At 45.3% G+C, this 20,011-nt stretch overlaps 2 protein-coding genes and 14 non-coding genes across 16 annotated transcripts in view; 8 read left to right on the top strand and 8 right to left on the bottom strand.

Annotated features, from left to right (window-relative positions):
- The window catches only part of LOC109642464 (G2/M phase-specific E3 ubiquitin-protein ligase), a 333,983-nt gene that overhangs the window by 141,384 nt on the left and 172,588 nt on the right, over positions 1-20,011 (bottom strand). The gene's annotated exons all lie outside the window — the stretch shown is intronic.
- trnaa-ugc (transfer RNA alanine (anticodon UGC)) lies at positions 79-151 on the top strand. The gene has a single exon. It is a non-coding gene; the product is annotated as a tRNA-Ala (tRNA).
- LOC138407772 (uncharacterized) lies at positions 1,369-8,316 on the top strand. The gene is made up of 11 exons (XM_069525233.1): positions 1,369-1,430; positions 1,726-1,814; positions 2,191-3,030; positions 3,130-3,210; positions 4,032-4,563; positions 4,647-4,974; positions 5,057-5,858; positions 6,026-6,232; positions 6,420-6,691; positions 6,776-7,281; positions 7,368-8,316. The coding sequence occupies exons 1-11, from the start codon at positions 1,369-1,371 to the stop codon at positions 8,011-8,013; spliced, it is 4,365 nt and encodes a 1,454-aa protein (XP_069381334.1). The 3' UTR covers positions 8,014-8,316.
- On the bottom strand, positions 10,223-10,295 carry trnaa-agc (transfer RNA alanine (anticodon AGC)). The gene has a single exon. It is a non-coding gene; the product is annotated as a tRNA-Ala (tRNA).
- trnas-gcu (transfer RNA serine (anticodon GCU)) lies at positions 11,271-11,352 on the top strand. Its single transcript has one exon. It is a non-coding gene; the product is annotated as a tRNA-Ser (tRNA).
- On the bottom strand, positions 11,763-11,835 carry trnaa-agc (transfer RNA alanine (anticodon AGC)). The gene has a single exon. It is a non-coding gene; the product is annotated as a tRNA-Ala (tRNA).
- On the top strand, positions 12,807-12,888 carry trnas-gcu (transfer RNA serine (anticodon GCU)). The gene has a single exon. It is a non-coding gene; the product is annotated as a tRNA-Ser (tRNA).
- On the bottom strand, positions 13,289-13,361 carry trnaa-agc (transfer RNA alanine (anticodon AGC)). Its single transcript has one exon. It is a non-coding gene; the product is annotated as a tRNA-Ala (tRNA).
- trnas-gcu (transfer RNA serine (anticodon GCU)) lies at positions 14,337-14,418 on the top strand. The gene has a single exon. It is a non-coding gene; the product is annotated as a tRNA-Ser (tRNA).
- On the bottom strand, positions 14,829-14,901 carry trnaa-agc (transfer RNA alanine (anticodon AGC)). The gene has a single exon. It is a non-coding gene; the product is annotated as a tRNA-Ala (tRNA).
- On the top strand, positions 15,871-15,952 carry trnas-gcu (transfer RNA serine (anticodon GCU)). The gene has a single exon. It is a non-coding gene; the product is annotated as a tRNA-Ser (tRNA).
- On the bottom strand, positions 16,363-16,435 carry trnaa-agc (transfer RNA alanine (anticodon AGC)). Its single transcript has one exon. It is a non-coding gene; the product is annotated as a tRNA-Ala (tRNA).
- Positions 17,405-17,486, top strand: trnas-gcu (transfer RNA serine (anticodon GCU)). Its single transcript has one exon. It is a non-coding gene; the product is annotated as a tRNA-Ser (tRNA).
- trnaa-agc (transfer RNA alanine (anticodon AGC)) lies at positions 17,897-17,969 on the bottom strand. Its single transcript has one exon. It is a non-coding gene; the product is annotated as a tRNA-Ala (tRNA).
- trnas-gcu (transfer RNA serine (anticodon GCU)) lies at positions 18,939-19,020 on the top strand. Its single transcript has one exon. It is a non-coding gene; the product is annotated as a tRNA-Ser (tRNA).
- trnaa-agc (transfer RNA alanine (anticodon AGC)) lies at positions 19,425-19,497 on the bottom strand. The gene has a single exon. It is a non-coding gene; the product is annotated as a tRNA-Ala (tRNA).

Here is a 20,011-nt window from a genome sequence, read left to right as displayed (position 1 = left end):
TGTTAGGACAGAACACATACATGCTGAACAGGTTGGAATTTGATGTTAATGATGTGCCACAGAAGACCTGTTTGCCATGGGGAATTAGCTCAAATGGTAGAGCGCTCGCTTTGCATGTGAGAGGTAGTGGGATCGATGCCCACATTCCCCACTATTGAACTGTTAGTTCCTCTTTGTGGGTGACATCCACTGTCTTGTACCTCAACGTAAAACATGTCAGTATCAAACCCCTGCACACAAGTGTGCATAGGCTTGCTTTGGTTTCTTGAAAACAGGTCACTTCTCTTTCTAGATCCTCCTTTAGGTTCTAACATAGTAGTGGGAGAATTCAGCTATTTCACCTCTGTGGCCCTTTGCCTATCCTGAGATTGCTTGTGACCCTAATGCGTCACACCATAGCAGGGTGGGTCAAAGGCTTACAGGTATCATCAGCTATTCACACCTGTACTCAAGGAGCTCCAACACCCCATTGGTTGGTGTGAGGTTAAACAACCTGCATGTTTAACACAACAAGTCTGAGGATAGGTGAAGATCCTAGAGTGATAAAATAGCCAAAACCTCCCACAAGTCTGTTAGAACTAAAGAAGCCTCTTGGATGACAAGTGAAACATCTTCAAGAAACACAAGCAAGTGCAGTGGCCTATGTACACATGTACAATACCAGAAAACATTAGCTAGAGTCCTGTAATCCCAAAATTGTACCCCAAGAATGAACTGCTAATCCATTGTGCTCTGCACGCGTGGGCTAGAATCATGTTTTTTCAGCAATAGTTTTTTTTTCTTTTACTTGGGTTCACAGCCACATGTCACCATTGTAACAACTCTCTTAAAAACAGGAAGAGTTTGACTTTCAGGACATAAATTTGCTCTGAATAGGACGAGGTGGCCGAGTGGTCAAGGCGATGGACTGCTAATCCATTGTGCTCTGCACGTGTGGGTTTGAATCTCGTCGTAGTCAACTCTAAATAACTGAATATTATGATCATTATCTCAAATGCAGTATTGCTGTTTCGTGTAGTGAGAAAACTATTAACCAGGACCCTCAACATAGTTACCTCTTCTGAATGTCTTACCTCCTTGAAATGACAGATCGGAAACAAGTTAGTGAAGAAAAATTAGCGTTTACTGAGTGTCAAAGTAAGGTGATAGGCCAACATGTGCTGTCAGGAGAAATGTCCGTCCCCCTTGGTGGTGACACTGCAATTGTCTGAGCCTCACTGGAGGGATGGTACACCATTTCTCTGAATCATATCACTCCATGGCGCAAAAACAGGTATTGTATCTCATTTTAGAAGAAGACCTTGTCAAACAGAATTTCCAAACTTGCTCTACCAGAGTAAAATTTAGATATTGAACCTTCTCTGGAGAATGTGGGCATCGATCCCACTACCTCTCGCTTGCGCCTGGTGTATCCCGTCTATTCCGCCAAAGTAAGCCCAGTGAGGGTTTACTTTGGGCTTACTTTTTGACCAATCACGTTCCTCCTCTTGGGCTTACTTTTGACCAATCACGCTCCTCCCTCTGTGGGCTTACTTTTGACCAATCACGTTCCTCCCTCTGTGGGTCATAGTTATCGGTGCCTGTTCTCCCGCTCCCTTCGATATCCGCCGTGTTGAAGGTAAGTCGTGTTTTACTTTGTTACGCTGTTACGCTGTTGTACTAAAGCCGGAGTAGTGCCAGGAAAGACGTATAAGTATTGACTGTCTTTTTCTCATTTTCATTCAGAAAGATAGTGTTTTGCGTCCTGTGCTACCGCTGTATCTTACTTTTCGGCGCCTGTTCCCCCGCTGCTATCGATTTCCGCCGTGTTCAAGGTGAGTCGTGTTTTACTTTGTTACGCGATAATTACGTGTGAATTATGAGCGAAGCGCTGTTGTACTACAGCTGGAGCAGTGCCAGGAAAGACGTATAAGTATTGACTGTCTTTTTCTCATTTTCATTCAGAAAAATTGTGTTTTGCGTCCTGAGCTCCCGCTGTATTCCATTCATCCGCGCCCGCTAAGGTGAGTCGTGTTTTACTCTGTTATTGGAAGTAAACAGTAAGATCTGTAAAATATAAAAAGTTACAAATATCGCCTGATACGCGATAATTACGTGTGAATTGTGAGCGAAGCGCTGTTGTACTATAGCTGGAGTAGTGCCAGGAAAGACGTATAAGTATTGACCGTATTTTTCTCTTTTTTCATTCAGAAAAAATGTACGCCTATCCAGTTTTTCGCCGTGACTCAGCCAGGTCAACCAGACTGGTCATGGCGCCGTCGGAGGAGGCGAAGAACTGTGAAGGTGTTGAGTCTGGGAGGGCCAAACCCAGAGAGGAGGTGCTGGCAGAGGCCAGTTCTTTTGTCAGGGGTCATGGTGGAGACCCAACTGACATGTTTTTAATACTGGCTCACTGCAAACTTCAGTTTGGCAAGTACCAGGGCCGGAGATTTAGATGGCTCCTAGAGAACAGCCTTGGCTATGCACTATATTTAGTGCAGAGCATTTCAAGGGACAAAGAGCATTCAAACCCCCTCTCTGAGAACAAACAGCTGCTCCTGCAATACACGTCTGGCATCAGAGAGTTCACCCAGGAACTGGAGAAATTTGGGAAGAAGCAGGAAATGCAGGCTAAGGCTCGGGAAACTGGAGACCAGGGCTGTTTGATGGTGGAGTTTGGACAATTTCAGGGCCGCTCCATGAAGGAGGTTTACGAAGACCAGAGCAAGGAGGCCCAGGCCCTCATCAGGTACATGGTCACAGCAAATGCCCGGCCCAACACCAACATGGCCCTTTTCAAGGCATATGTCTTGAAGAGACAAACATCTGCAGCCTCCAGCGCCTCTGCAGCCTCCAGCGCCTCTGCAGCTCCATCTGCAGCCTCCAGCACCTCTACAGCTCCATCTGCAGCCTCCAGCACCTCTGCAGCTCCATCTGCAGCCCGACCTGCTGGCGCATGGAAGCCCTCCCCTGTGAAAGCGCTGCTGGCGCGTGGCAAACATCTGTCTCCCGCACAGCTGGTGAAAAAGCTTATGCCACCAGTTAAACCTTGTGAGTAGGAGTGTGACTTTTGAATTTCCCCTACAGCAGTTCTACATACATAGCTTTACCATTTTACCTAACTACACAGACTTGTCCACTTTTTTCCAGCTCCAGCACCACGGTGCACCTTACCTGCACATTCAAAACCCCTGACCAAACACGTGGCTCAACGGCAGCTTTTCCTTTCTGGTAAGTATGCACCATCTTGCATACTTTGTCTCTGTGTATTGTTAACAGTAGGTCTAATAGCTTTAATATTTGTTCTCCAGGCCCTGCTGAGGATGATGATGAGGAACTGGTATCTGCTGCATCGCAATGTGAAGCACAACTAAATACAGGTGTGGCAGATGACATAAATGCAAATATTGTGACAATGTTTAGTGACAACACTAACAAGTATTATTTTGTGGAAGATTTCTACGTTTTAAATCTATTTTTCTCCACAATACAGAATTAAATCACATCAACCGAGATGCATTCTTTGAGTGCTCTTCTTCAAAACCTTAAGGATATACAAAGGTCTCTGTGTTTTTTGTGGGTTTTTGCTTAACTCTGCTCACTTCAGCTTAATTTCGTTCACCCATGTGCTCTAAAACAATCACAGGAATTTTCATGCCATTTTTCACAATAACGCTGAATGCTCCTCTCACTCACACTCACACGGTGGACATTCATTGTTCTAATGATTAGAACAGCAGTCATCACTGTGTCTGTGTGCATGTTTCATATCTGTGGGCATCATTAATACTACTGAATTCATTTTGCATAATTTTCCTTTATTCCATTACATTGCTACTTTTGATTTTAAGGTTGTTTCCTTTTAAACACAGCTGTATTTACTCCATACTCCTTGCATCAAAAAGTGTACACTGGGTTCTTTGCTTCTTAACACTTGTAGTATTTCTGCACTGTGCCTGTTTGTGAGCTGCATTTATGGCATATTACTATCAAACGCAGCAGTTAACCTTGTATTGTTTTGCTGCCTGTTTGCTTAATTTCTCCTTCATTAGCTCTCGCAACCACTGTGGAGCTAGAGGTCAGTGCCGCTCCCCCTCCAGCAGCGATACCTCCCCATCAGCCACCAGCCGAGCTTCCCAGTCACTGGAAGAGTCAGCTTCCGCCTTTCCAGCAGGAGTGGATTCGGCAGACACTGTTCAAGGCCAACCCACGAACCGGCAAGCCAGAGCTAGTGGCCCAGCTAAAGCTTTGGTGGCATCCTCCTCAGCCCCTCCTCATGTACACCCAGCCTCCCGCTTCGCCTGACCACTTCTTCTGTCGGCCGTTGTTCCTGTGGATGCCCCACAAGATGTGGCAGTATCCCCTCGTCTGTCTTCGTCCAGCCTGTGGCAAGCACAGACTTACAGCAGCAGGGCTGTACAGAACAGTGCGCAAGGTGTTGGACATAGACGGGTGGTATGACCTTGCCACTGAGTACCTGGAGTGCAAACGCTGCTCCAAAAAGTATCCTGCTTGGTCCGAGGATATCCTAGGCCAGCTGGATATGGGTCACCGCAGCCAGTTTCCAGCGTTGCTTACATACAGGTAATTCATAATGAATGTCAACCATTATTAGGTGCTTTTATTTGTGTTATTTTTTTATACATTACACTCTTTCCTCTCCTTAGATACTCATGTGACGCCCGGGTGCTGAGGATGATGAGGGAGAGGACAATGGGCAACAGTGTGACTCAGCTGTACAAAAAGCTGCAGGAACAGCACAGTGAGGCGTGGATGCAGCGTGTCCTGCAGTACCTCACAGCTTGTGAACCGTTCGCAAGGTCCACTGTTGTGCGCCCCCCTGCATTACCTGAGCCTCCCCTCTTACCTGCCCTTCCCAAGCCTAAGTGGCTGTTGGCCGTGTATGCCAGAGATGTTCTTGGGCGACTTCATGAGGTGAAGGCCAAAATAACCTCCGTCTTTGGCTCTGTCCTCAAGATGGACTCCACAAAAAAGGTATCACAGCCCTGTTTATATCCAGCATTTTGAGTGCATACATGATGAACACAGTTTTTAAACTCTTATCTTTTCTATATAGGTGACAAAGAAACTTGCCGGTGCGGCTGCAGGTACAGCTGCCTGGTGCACCAATGTGGGGAATGAGTACGGTCAGGTTCTTGTCTCGGTCCTGACAGCCGGCGAGGGACAAGCACTGGACCCTATGGCAGCTGGCCTAGTGAGGCGGTACAGGGAGGCAGGAGAGGCGCCACCAAAAATCATGTATGTGGACAGAGACTGTTGCAGCCAGCATGGCCCTTGTCGGGTGAAGGCCATGTTTGCAGAGTGGGACGAGCTTCAGGTGCGCCTTGACATCTGGCATTTCATGCGCCGGTTTGCTGCAGGTGTCACAACAGAGGCTCATCCCCTGTATGGCATTTTTATGGCACGTCTGTCCACGTGCATTTTCGGGTGGGATCCGGAGGATGTGGCTGCTCTGCGCCGTGCCAAGGAGGGCGAGCTGGCAGCAAAGAGGATTGGCCACATCTCGGAGGAGGCACTGGCCACTCGCATTACCCGGAGGGAGTTGGCGCTGCACTGCAGGAGGAGGACCAGAGGGGTGGAGGAGACCACCAGACTGATCGGGTCATTGATCAGTCTGGTTGACAGTGCAAGTGGGAAGGACACTCTGGGCGTTCCTCTGCTGGACCACGAACGGATCCAGCAGATATGGCAGGAGCAGCAGAAACACGTGGGCTGTATCCAGGACCCCGAGGACTTCCCACTGTACACCAAGACAGGCACCCTGAAGAAAGGCGGTGTGGAGCTGCCTTGTTACAGGTGTGCCCGTGGCTCTACCTCCCTGGAGTCCTTTCACCTCCACCTGAACAGATTTATTCCAGGTATTGCATATGGGATACTAGTATAATACCTATTTTCTCTCAATATCTGGTTGTAGTGACAGCTATTTTTAAGCATAATTCTATTACATGTTACAGATACTTCATAGCATCACATATGTAGTGAATATCTTGTGTGACAAACGCTTCTTTGTTTATTTAACCTTCAGGAACCAGTGCCAGTGACGCGCATTTCCAGGCGTATCTTGTTGAAGGGCTGATGCGCTGGAACGATGACCGGATGGAGAATGCCTTAAAAGGAGCACCTTCCATACGCTGTTATGGCAGTGCTCTGAGTGAGGCAGTGGACCAGCTCAGCCAAAAGTTGCTGGGAAGAGCCTGGGATGAGCACTATCGCACCCCTGGAGCATACACAGGCAAGAAATTATCCCCCATTCAACATGAAAAAGAACACCTTAATTAATTTGTTCTTTAATACAACTATTTATTAATCAATTGAACCTTTAATGTATTAAATTATTATGATTATTATATTATATTATTATATTATATATATTATTATAGTATATTAAGAATACTTTTTTTTCCTGTTTTGGTTTTTAGGTGAATTGCTGGGAATGGAGTACTTGTACAGCCAGACCGGCAAAACACTGACTCCAGTGCTCCAGAACTCAGAGGAGGAAGACAGGCTGGTGGAGGAAGTCAATGATGAGGATGCACATGATGAGGGGTTTGAAGAACAGGCCATGGAGGACATCACAGTTCCTGTGCTGTATGAGGATGACCCCTGCCGTGGTCTGGAGACGAGTACTCAGGCCTCTCAACCTCAGGCCCCTGCATCACCTGTTGACACCAATATGTCCGACGAGGCTCAGGTAAGACACTTTAATGGCTATTTCAATCCAATCTCAATGACATTTAATTTAACATATATTGCTATTAATCAATGTATTTATTAGGGAGAAGTCATTGGACCGGACGGGATCGCTGGGTGGGACAAAGTCCAGGATCTCGCTGGTTACCTGGTGGGTCTCCGTGAGGCTTCTTACCTCACTGAGCTGCAGGTGACCCAGATCATCCAGCTGTGGACAGCTCTCCCTGATGGCGACAAGGAGCGGGTCGACTACCAGCCTCGTCATCAGCCGCGCTTGACAAGTGGCCGCTTTAAGGCTCCTAAGCGGTCTGGAGTCACGCCGGGCGTGGAGAGTGTCAAGCGCTGCCTGATTGGACATCCTGGGGGACCCGCTCAGTGGCCCAGCACCAGCCGCTTGGTTGAGGCCATTTGTGTAAGGCTGTGCACTTTACACAAAACAACCACCAGAAAGGCTGGAGTTTCCACCCCCAGATGGACAAAAATTCTCTGCCATTACCACCACATCCGGGACTTGGTGCTCAACAGTCCAAGGGTTATGGCAGAGACAATGATCCAGCTCTTTGAGATAAATCAGAGGACACTCATTCAGTGGTAGGTCAGGCACATTATTTACCTCAAATTGACTGAATAATTCTCTGACTAATACTAATGATCTAACACAAATGATCTTCTCTCAGGTTTCAACGGCGGCAGAAAGAACAAGAATTGAGTGTCCTTTCTCAGGGAGTGGCTCCAATCAACCAGATTCCTGTCACGCCTACTCAGCTTCCACCACCTAAGGAGAAACTGGAGCTCCTTCCTCCCACATCTGGCCCACAACACAAATTTGTCCTCCTGCCGAATCTGGCAGGACAGGCTCCTGTTCTGCGGCCAGGCCGACAACCCGCTGCTGCTTCTGCCACCAGGGAGCACCCCGTCACACCTGCCCCCACAGCACCAGCCACTGCACAGCCCATGTCGGATCAGTTAGGGACTTCCACCCTGAACCCAGACAAGACTGTGTCAATGGTACTGGCAGCTCCTGGTCCCTCAACCTCCAGTGCAGGCCCAGCTCCGCTTGTTCCTGCTCCTGCTCCTGCTCCTGCTCCTCCTGTGTCCCGGTACACAAAGAGGAACCGGACCCGGCGGGCTCTTGAGGAGGAGAGTGGAGTCCACAAGCGGAAATACACCAGAAAAGTCACCTACAACACCTGTAGCCAGTGTGGGCAACCAAAGATTCAGGAATTTGGGCATAGTCGCCATGGCAGTGCCACATACTGTGCACGTGCCTCACCGGGCAAATCTCTGGAAGAGTGGTTGGCAGAACAGAGAGCAGCAAAATAAGTGGCTAGCTATGTTTTGCTTGTATAGATTGTATATATTGTAGATTGTATATATTGTGTATATTTTATTTTGTGTGCTTATGTATATAGTTTTTCTGAAGTGTGCGTGTGTGTATGTGCCTGCATGTTCAATACTTGTTTATTTTACATCCTGTGTTTTCCTGGTGAGTGAGTGAGTGAGTGTGTGTGTGTGTGTGTGTGTGTGTGTGTGTGTGTGTGTGTGTGTGTGCGCGCGTGTGTTCATTTCAGTACTTGTTTATTTTACATCTTGTGTTCAGGTACATTAAATCTGATTGTACCAACATTCTCACTCAGTGTGTGCATCATCAAAAAAGGTCCATATTGTCCCATAGTCTTTGAAGGCACATTTTATTGTTATTATCATTATATTAACTGAAACAAACAAACAAACTTTGCAAAGGCATCAGTATTTGAGGGCTCACTTTATTATTATGACATTTATAACCATAGAGATAAACATTACTAGTCACTAGTCAGAAACTGCACTCTGTAACTTCCTTCAGGTCCGTCCGGCAGGTCCGATGTTCGACTCCAGCTCACGGCGGGTGACTCGATTAACATACAACTCAAAATCTTCCACAAAGCCCAGGATTGTCGCCTGAATATAGTTGGAGTGAAAAATGTCACTGTTTCTTCTTTAATCTATATTTCCCCGTGTTTTCCGCGTGTGCGCGAGAGCGAGAAGATCAGACCCCTTCCTTTGCGCAGCGAGCGCTCTACCATTTGAGCTAATTCCCCATCTGGAGAGATGTCTGCACAACACTTAGTCGCCCAGTCTCCTCTGAGGTCCTGTGATGAGCGTCTTCATTCATTATTCTCGGGAATGTGATCAATGTTAGGACAGAACACATACATGCTGAACAGGTTGGAATTTGATGTTGATGATGTGCAACAGAAGACCTGTTTGCCAAGGGGAATTAGCTCAAATGGTAGAGTGCTCGCTTCGCATGTGAGAGGTAGTGGGATCGATGCCCACATTCTCCACTATTGAACTGTTAGTTCCTCTTTGTGGGTGACATCCACTGTCTTGTACCTCAACGTAAAACATGTCAGTATCAAACCCCTGCACACAAGTGTGCATAGGCTTGCTTTGGTTTCTTGAAAACAGGTCACTTCTCTTTCTAGATCCTCCTTTAGGTTCTAACATAGTAGTGGGAGAATTCAGCTATTTCACCTCTGTGGCCCTTTGCCTATCCTGAGATTGCTTGTGACCCTAATGCGTCACACCATAGCAGGGTGGGTCAAAGGCTTACAGGTATCATCAGCTATTCACACCTGTACTCAAGGAGCTCCAACACCCCATTGGTTGGTGTGAGGTTAAACAACCTGCATGTTTAACACAACAAGTCTGAGGATAGGTGAAGATCCTAGAGTGATAAAATAGCCAAAACCTCCCACAAGTCTGTTAGAACTAAAGAAGCCTCTTGGATGACAAGTGAAACATCTTCAAGAAACACAAGCAAGTGCAGTGGCCTATGTACACATGTACAATACCAGAAAACATTAGCTAGAGTCCTGTAATCCCAAAATTGTACCCCAAGAATGAACTGCTAATCCATTGTGCTCTGCACGCGTGGGCTAGAATCATGTTTTTCAGCAATAGTTTTTTTTCTTTTACTTGGGTTCACAGCCACATGTCACCATTGTAACAACTCTCTTAAAAACAGGAAGAGTTTGACTTTCAGGACATAAATTTGCTCTGAATAGGACGAGGTGGCCGAGTGGTCAAGGCGATGGACTGCTAATCCATTGTGCTCTGCACGTGTGGGTTTGAATCTCGTCGTAGTCAACTCTAAATAACTGAATATTATGATCATTATCTCAAATGCAGTATTGCTGTTTCGTGTAGTGAGAAAACTATTAACCAGGACCCTCAACATAGTTACCTCTTCTGAATGTCTTACCTCCTTGAAATGACAGACCGGAAACAAGTTAGTGAAGAAAAATTAGCGTTTACTGAGTGTCAAAGTAAGGTGATAGGCCAACATGTGCTGTCAGGAGAAATGTCCGTCCCCCTTGGTGGTGACACTGCAATTGTCTGAGCCTCACTGGAGGGATGGTACACCATTTCTCTGACGCAAAAACATGGCGCAAAAACAGGTACTGTATCTCATTTTAGAAGAAGACCTTGTCAAACGGAATTTCCAAACTTGCTCTACCAGAGTAAAATTAAGATATTGAACCCTCTCTGGAGAATGTGGGCATCGATCCCACTACCTCTCGCATGCTAAGCGAGCGCTCTACCATTTGAGCTAATTCCCCATCTGGAGAGATGTCTGCACAACACTTAGTCGCCCAGTCTCCTCTGAGGTCCTGTGATGAGCGTCTTCATTCATTATTCTCGGGAATGTGATCAATGTTAGGACAGAACACATACATGCTGAACAGGTTGGAATTTGATGTTGATGATGTGCCACAGAAGACCTGTTTGCCATGGGGAATTAGCTCAAATGGTAGAGTGCTCGCTTTGCATGTGAGAGGTAGTGGGATCGATGCCCACATTCTCCACTATTGAACTGTTAGTTCCTCTTTGTGGGTGACATCCACTGTCTTGTACCTCAACGTAAAACATGTCAGTATCAAACCCCTGCACACAAGTGTGCATAGGCTTGCTTTGGTTTCTTGAAAACAGGTCACACTCAATATCTTTCTAGATCCTCCTTTAGGTTCTAACATAGTAGTGGGAGAATTCAGCTATTTCACCTCTGTGGCCCTTTGCCTATCCTGAGATTGCTTGTGACCCTAATGCGTCACACCATAGCAGGGTGGGTCAAAGGCTTACAGGTATCATCAGCTATTCACACCTGTACTCAAGGAGCTCCAACACCCCATTGGTTGGTGTGAGGTTAAACAACCTGCATGTTTAACACAACAAGTCTGAGGATAGGTGAAGATCCTAGAGTGATAAAATAGCCAAAACCTCCCACAAGTCTGTTAGAACTAAAGAAGCCTCTTGGATGACAAGTGAAACATCTTCAAGAAACACAAGTAGGTGCAGTGGCCTATGTACACATGTACAATACCAGAAAACATTAGCTAGAGTCCTGTAATCCCAAAATTGTACCCCAAGAATGAACTGCTAATCCATTGTGCTCTGCACGCGTGGGCTAGAATCATGTTTTTTCAGCAATAGTTTTTTTTCTTTTACTTGGGTTCACAGCCACATGTCACCATTGTAACAACTCTCTTAAAAACAGGAAGAGTTTGACTTTCAGGACATAAATTTGCTCTGAATAGGACGAGGTGGCCGAGTGGTCAAGGCGATGGACTGCTAATCCATTGTGCTCTGCACGCGTGGGTTCGAATCCCATCCTCGTCGTAGTCAACTCTAAATAACTGAATATTATGATCATTATCTCAAATGCAGTATTGCTGTTTCGTGTAGTGAGAAAACTATTAACCAGGACCCTCAACATAGTTACCTCTTCTGAATGTCTTACCTCCTTGAAATGACAGACCGGAAACAAGTTAGTGAAGAAAAATTAGCGTTTACTGAGTGTCAAAGTAAGGTGATAGGCCAACATGTGCTGTCAGGAGAAATGTCCGTCCCCCTTGGTGGTGACACTGCAATTGTCTGAGCCTCACTGGAGGGATGGTACACCATTTCTCTGAATCATATCACTCCATGGCGCAAAAACAGGTATTGTATCTCATTTTAGAAGAAGACCTTGTCAAACGGAATTTCCAAACTTGCTCTACCAGAGTAAAATTAAGATATTGAACCCTCTCTGGAGAATGTGGGCATCGATCCCACTACCTCTCGCATGCTAAGCGAGCGCTCTACCATTTGAGCTAATTCCCCATCTGGAGAGATGTCCGCACAACACTTAGTCGCCCAGTCTCCTCTGAGGTCCTGTGATGAGCGTCTTCATTCATTATTCTCGGGAATGTGATCAATGTTAGGACAGAACACATACATGCTGAACAGGTTGGAATTTGATGTTAATGATGTGCCACAGAAGACCTGTTTGCCATGGGGAATTAGCTCAAATGGTAGAGCGCTCGCTTTGCATGTGAGAGGTAGTGGGATCGATGCCCACATTCTCCACTATTGAACTGTTAGTTCCTCTTTGTGGGTGACATCCACTGTCTTGTACCTCAACGTAAAACATGTCAGTATCAAACCCCTGCACACAAGTGTGCATAGGCTTGCTTTGGTTTCTTGAAAACAGGTCACTTCTCTTTCTAGATCCTCCTTTAGGTTCTAACATAGTAGTGGGAGAATTCAGCTATTTCACCTCTGTGGCCCTTTGCCTATCCTGAGATTGCTTGTGACCCTAATGCGTCACACCATAGCAGGGTGGGTCAAAGGCTTACAGGTATCATCAGCTATTCACACCTGTACTCTAGGAGCTCCAACACCCCATTGGTTGGTGTGAGGTTAAACAACCTGCATGTTTAACACAACAAGTCTGAGGATAGGTGAAGATCCTAGAGTGATAAAATAGCCAAAACCTCCCACAAGTCTGTTAGAACTAAAGAAGCCTCTTGGATGACAAGTGAAACATCTTCAAGAAACACAAGCAAGTGCAGTGGCCTATGTACACATGTACAATACCAGAAAACATTAGCTAGAGTCCTGTAATCCCAAAATTGTACCCCAAGAATGATCTGCTAATCCATTGTGCTCTGCACGCGTGGGCTAGAATCATGTTTTTTCAGCAATAGTTTTTTTTTCTTTTACTTGGGTTCACAGCCACATGTCACCATTGTAACAACTCTCTTAAAAACAGGAAGAGTTTGACTTTCAGGACATAAATTTGCTCTGAATAGGACGAGGTGGCCGAGTGGTCAAGGCGATGGACTGCTAATCCATTGTGCTCTGCACGTGTGGGTTCGAATCTCGTCGTAGTCAACTCTAAATAACTGAATATTATGATCATTATCTCAAATGCAGTATTGCTGTTTCGTGTAGTGAGAAAACTATTAACCAGGACCCTCAACATAGTTACCTCTTCTGAATGTCTTACCTCCTTGAAATGACAGATCGGAAACAAGTTAGTGAAGAAAAATTAGCGTTTACTGAGTGTCAAAGTAAGGTGATAGGCCAACATGTGCTGTCAGGAGAAATGTCCGTCCCCCTTGGTGGTGACACTGCAATTGTCTGAGCCTCACTGGAGGGATGGTACACCATTTCTCTGACGCAAAAACATGGCGCAAAAACAGGTACTGTATCTCATTTTAGAAGAAGACCTTGTCAAACAGAATTTCCAAACTTGCTCTACCAGAGTAAAATTAAGATATTGAACCCTCTCTGGAGAATGTGGGCATCGATCCCACTACCTCTCGCATGCTAAGCGAGCGCTCTACCATTTGAGCTAATTCCCCATCTGGAGAGATGTCTGCACAACACTTAGTCGCCCAGTCTCCTCTGAGGTCCTGTGATGAGCGTCTTCATTCATTATTCTCGGGAATGTGATCAATGTTAGGACAGAACACATACATGCTGAACAGGTTGGAATTTGATGTTGATGATGTGCCACAGAAGACCTGTTTGCCATGGGGAATTAGCTCAAATGGTAGAGTGCTCGCTTTGCATGTGAGAGGTAGTGGGATCGATGCCCACATTCTCCACTATTGAACTGTTAGTTCCTCTTTGTGGGTGACATCCACTGTCTTGTACCTCAACGTAAAACATGTCAGTATCAAACCCCTGCACACAAGTGTGCATAGGCTTGCTTTGGTTTCTTGAAAACAGGTCACACTCAATATCTTTCTAGATCCTCCTTTAGGTTCTAACATAGTAGTGGGAGAATTCAGCTATTTCACCTCTGTGGCCCTTTGCCTATCCTGAGATTGCTTGTGACCCTAATGCGTCACACCATAGCAGGGTGGGTCAAAGGCTTACAGGTATCATCAGCTATTCACACCTGTACTCAAGGAGCTCCAACACCCCATTGGTTGGTGTGAGGTTAAACAACCTGCATGTTTAACACAACAAGTCTGAGGATAGGTGAAGATCCTAGAGTGATAAAATAGCCAAAACCTCCCACAAGTCTGTTAGAACTAAAGAAGCCTCTTGGATGACAAGTGAAACATCTTCAAGAAACACAAGTAGGTGCAGTGGCCTATGTACACATGTACAATACCAGAAAACATTAGCTAGAGTCCTGTAATCCCAAAATTGTACCCCAAGAATGAACTGCTAATCCATTGTGCTCTGCACGCGTGGGCTAGAATCATGTTTTTTCAGCAATAGTTTTTTTTCTTTTACTTGGGTTCACAGCCACATGTCACCATTGTAACAACTCTCTTAAAAACAGGAAGAGTTTGACTTTCAGGACATAAATTTGCTCTGAATAGGACGAGGTGGCCGAGTGGTCAAGGCGATGGACTGCTAATCCATTGTGCTCTGCACGCGTGGGTTCGAATCCCATCCTCGTCGTAGTCAACTCTAAATAACTGAATATTATGATCATTATCTCAAATGCAGTATTGCTGTTTCGTGTAGTGAGAAAACTATTAACCAGGACCCTCAACATAGTTACCTCTTCTGAATGTCTTACCTCCTTGAAATGACAGACCGGAAACAAGTTAGTGAAGAAAAATTTGCGTTTACTGAGTGTCAAAGTAAGGTGATAGGCCAACATGTGCTGTCAGGAGAAATGTCCGTCCCCCTTGGTGGTGACACTGCAATTGTCTGAGCCTCACTGGAGGGATGGTACACCATTTCTCTGAATCATATCACTCCATGGCGCAAAAACAGGTATTGTATCTCATTTTAGAAGAAGACCTTGTCAAACAGAATTTCCAAACTTGCTCTACCAGAGTAAAATTAAGATATTGAACCCTCTCTGGAGAATGTGGGCATCGATCCCACTACCTCTCGCATGCTAAGCGAGCGCTCTACCATTTGAGCTAATTCCCCATCTGGAGAGATGTCTGCACAACACTTAGTCGCCCAGTCTCCTCTGAGGTCCTGTGATGAGCGTCTTCATTCATTATTCTCGGGAATGTGATCAATGTTAGGACAGAACACATACATGCTGAACAGGTTGGAATTTGATGTTAATGATGTGCCACAGAAGACCTGTTTGCCATGGGGAATTAGCTCAAATGGTAGAGCGCTCGCTTTGCATGTGAGAGGTAGTGGGATCGATGCCCACATTCTCCACTATTGAACTGTTAGTTCCTCTTTGTGGGTGACATCCACTGTCTTGTACCTCAACGTAAAACATGTCAGTATCAAACCCCTGCACACAAGTGTGCATAGGCTTGCTTTGGTTTCTTGAAAACAGGTCACTTCTCTTTCTAGATCCTCCTTTAGGTTCTAACATAGTAGTGGGAGAATTCAGCTATTTCACCTCTGTGGCCCTTTGCCTATCCTGAGATTGCTTGTGACCCTAATGCGTCACACCATAGCAGGGTGGGTCAAAGGCTTACAGGTATCATCAGCTATTCACACCTGTACTCAAGGAGCTCCAACACCCCATTGGTTGGTGTGAGGTTAAACAACCTGCATGTTTAACACAACAAGTCTGAGGATAGGTGAAGATCCTAGAGTGATAAAATAGCCAAAACCTCCCACAAGTCTGTTAGAACTAAAGAAGCCTCTTGGATGACAAGTGAAACATCTTCAAGAAACACAAGCAAGTGCAGTGGCCTATGTACACATGTACAATACCAGAAAACATTAGCTAGAGTCCTGTAATCCCAAAATTGTACCCCAAGAATGAACTGCTAATCCATTGTGCTCTGCACGCGTGGGCTAGAATCATGTTTTTCAGCAATAGTTTTTTTTCTTTTACTTGGGTTCACAGCCACATGTCACCATTGTAACAACTCTCTTAAAAACAGGAAGAGTTTGACTTTCAGGACATAAATTTGCTCTGAATAGGACGAGGTGGCCGAGTGGTCAAGGCGATGGACTGCTAATCCATTGTGCTCTGCACGCGTGGGTTCGAATCCCATCCTCGTCGTAGTCAACTCTAAATAACTGAATATTATGATCATTATCTCAAATGCAGTATTGCTGTTTCGTGTAGTGAGAAAACTATTAACCAGGACCCTCAACATAGTTACCTCTTCTGAATGTCTTACCTCCTTGAAATGACAGACCGGAAACAAGTTAGTGAAGAAAAATTAGCGTTTACTGAGTGTCAAAGTAAGGTGATAGGCCAACATGTGCTGTCAGGAGAAATGTCCGTCCCCCTTGGTGGTGACACTGCAATTGTCTGAGCCTCACTGGAGGGATGGTACACCATTTCTCTGAATCATATCACTCCATGGCGCAAAAACAGGTATTGTATCTCATTTTAGAAGAAGACCTTGTCAAACAGAATTTCCAAACTTGCTCTACCAGAGTAATATTAAGATATTGAACCTTCTCTGGAGAATGTGGGCATCGATCCCACTACCTCTCGCATGCTAAGCGAGCGCTCTACCATTTGAGCTAATTCCCCATCTGGAGAGATGTCTGCACAACACTTAGTCGCCCAGTCTCCTCTGAGGTCCTGTGATGAGCGTCTTCATTCATTATTCTCGGGAATGTGATCAATGTTAGGACAGAACACATACATGCTGAACAGGTTGGAATTTGATGTTGATGATGTGCCACAGAAGACCTGTTTGCCAAGGGGAATTAGCTCAAATGGTAGAGTGCTCGCTTCGCATGTGAGAGGTAGTGGGATCGATGCCCACATTCTCCACTATTGAACTGTTAGTTCCTCTTTGTGGGTGACATCCACTGTCTTGTACCTCAACGTAAAACATGTCAGTATCAAACCCCTGCACACAAGTGTGCATAGGCTTGCTTTGGTTTCTTGAAAACAGGTCACTTCTCTTTCTAGATCCTCCTTTAGGTTCTAACATAGTAGTGGGAGAATTCAGCTATTTCACCTCTGTGGCCCTTTGCCTATCCTGAGATTGCTTGTGACCCTAATGCGTCACACCATAGCAGGGTGGGTCAAAGGCTTACAGGTATCATCAGCTATTCACACCTGTACTCAAGGCGCTCCAACACCCCATTGGTTGGTGTGAGGTTAAACAACCTGCATGTTTAACACAACAAGTCTGAGGATAGGTGAAGATCCTAGAGTGATAAAATAGCCAAAACCTCCCACAAGTCTGTTAGAACTAAAGAAGCCTCTTGGATGACAAGTGAAACATCTTCAAGAAACACAAGCAAGTGCAGTGGCCTATGTACACATGTACAATACCAGAAAACATTAGCTAGAGTCCTGTAATCCCAAAATTGTACCCCAAGAATGAACTGCTAATCCATTGTGCTCTGCACGCGTGGGCTAGAATCATGTTTTTCAGCAATAGTTTTTTTTCTTTTACTTGGGTTCACAGCCACATGTCACCATTGTAACAACTCTCTTAAAAACAGGAAGAGTTTGACTTTCAGGACATAAATTTGCTCTGAATAGGACGAGGTGGCCGAGTGGTCAAGGCGATGGACTGCTAATCCATTGTGCTCTGCACGCGTGGGTTCGAATCCCATCCTCGTCGTAGTCAACTCTAAATAACTGAATATTATGATCATTATCTCAAATGCAGTATTGCTGTTTCGTGTAGTGAGAAAACTATTAACCAGGACCCTCAACATAGTTACCTCTTCTGAATGTCTTACCTCCTTGAAATGACAGACCGGAAACAAGTTAGTGAAGAAAAATTAGCGTTTACTGAGTGTCAAAGTAAGGTGATAGGCCAACATGTGCTGTCAGGAGAAATGTCCGTCCCCCTTGGTGGTGACACTGCAATTGTCTGAGCCTCACTGGAGGGATGGTACACCATTTCTCTGAATCATATCACTCCATGGCGTAAAAACAGGTATTGTATCTCATTTTAGAAGAAGACCTTGTCAAACAGAATTTCCAAACTTGCTCTACCAGAGTAATATTAAGATATTGAACCTTCTCTGGAGAATGTGGGCATCGATCCCACTACCTCTCGCATGCTAAGCGAGCACTCTACCATTTGAGCTAATTCCCCATCTGGAGAGATGTCTGCACAACACTTAGTCGCCCAGTCTCCTCTGAGGTCCTGTGATGAGCGTCTTCATTCATTATTCTCGGGAATGTGATCAATGTTAGGACAGAACACATACATGCTGTACAGGTTGGAATTTGATGTTGATGATGTGCCACAGAAGACCTGTTTGCCAAGGGGAATTAGCTCAAATGGTAGAGTGCTCGCTTCGCATGTGAGAGGTAGTGGGATCGATGCCCACATTCTCCACTATTGAACTGTTAGTTCCTCTTTGTGGGTGACATCCACTGTCTTGTACCTCAACGTAAAACATGTCAGTATCAAACCCCTGCACACAAGTGTGCATAGGCTTGCTTTGGTTTCTTGAAAACAGGTCACTTCTCTTTCTAGATCCTCCTTTAGGTTCTAACATAGTACTAGGAGAATTCAGCTATTTCACCTCTGTGGCCCTTTGCCTATCCTGAGATTGCTTGTGACCCTAATGCGTCACACCATAGCAGGGTGGGTCAAAGGCTTACAGGTATCATCAGCTATTCACACCTGTACTCAAGGAGCTCCAACACCCCATTGGTTGGTGTGAGGTTAAACAACCTGCATGTTTAACACAACAAGTCTGAGGATAGGTGAAGATCCTAGAGTGATAAAATAGCCAAAACCTCCCACAAGTCTGTTAGAACTAAAGAAGCCTCTTGGATGACAAGTGAAACATCTTCAAGAAACACAAGCAAGTGCAGTGGCCTATGTACACATGTACAATACCAGAAAACATTAGCTAGAGTCCTGTAATCCCAAAATTGTACCCCAAGAATGAACTGCTAATCCATTGTGCTCTGCACGCGTGGGCTAGAATCATGTTTTTCAGCAATAGTTTTTTTTCTTTTACTTGGGTTCACAGCCACATGTCACCATTGTAACAACTCTCTTAAAAACAGGAAGAGTTTGACTTTCAGGACATAAATTTGCTGTGAATAGGACGAGGTGGCCGAGTGGTCAAGGCGATGGACTGCTAATCCATTGTGCTCTGCACGTGTGGGTTCGAATCTCGTCGTAGTCAACTCTAAATAACTGAATATTATGATCATTATCTCAAATGCAGTATTGCTGTTTCGTGTAGTGAGAAAACTATTAACCAGGACCCTCAACATAGTTACCTCTTCTGAATGTCTTACCTCCTTGAAATGACAGATCGGAAACAAGTTAGTGAAGAAAAATTAGCGTTTACTGAGTGTCAAAGTAAGGTGATAGGCCAACATGTGCTGTCAGGAGAAATGTCCGTCCCCCTTGGTGGTGACACTGCAATTGTCTGAGCCTCACTGGAGGGATGGTACACCATTTCTCTGAATCATATCACTCCATGGCGCAAAAACAGGTATTGTATCTCATTTTAGAAGAAGACCTTGTCAAACAGAATTTCCAAACTTGCTCTACCAGAGTAAAATTAAGATAATGAACCTTCTCTGGAGAATGTGGGCATCGATCCCACTACCTCTCGCATGCTAAGCGAGCGCTCTACCATTTGAGCTAATTCCCCATCTGGAGAGATGTCTGCACAACACTTAGTCGCCCAGTCTCCTCTGAGGTCCTGTGATGAGCGTCTTCATTCATTATTCTCGGGAATGTGATCAATGTTAGGACAGAACACATACATGCTGAACAGGTTGGAATTTGATGTTAATGATGTGCCACAGAAGACCTGTTTGCCATGGGGAATTAGCTCAAATGGTAGAGCGCTCGCTTTGCATGTGAGAGGTAGTGGGATCGATGCCCAAATTCTCCACTATTGAACTGTTAGTTCCTCTTTGTGGGTGACATCCACTGTCTTGTACCTCAACGTAAAACATGTCAGTATCAAACCCCTGCACACAAGTGTGCATAGGCTTGCTTTGGTTTCTTGAAAACAGGTCACTTCTCTTTCTAGATCCTCCTTTAGGTTCTAACATAGTAGTGGGAGAATTCAGCTATTTCACCTCTGTGGCCCTTTGCCTATCCTGAGATTGCTTGTGACCCTAATGCGTCACACCATAGCAGGGTGGGTCAAAGGCTTA

The sequence above is a fragment of the Paralichthys olivaceus genome, chromosome 5 (assembly GCF_024713975.1).
Source record: "Paralichthys olivaceus isolate ysfri-2021 chromosome 5, ASM2471397v2, whole genome shotgun sequence".
NCBI lineage: Eukaryota > Metazoa > Chordata > Actinopteri > Pleuronectiformes > Paralichthyidae > Paralichthys > Paralichthys olivaceus.
This window is presented reverse-complemented; position numbering and strand designations above follow the sequence as displayed.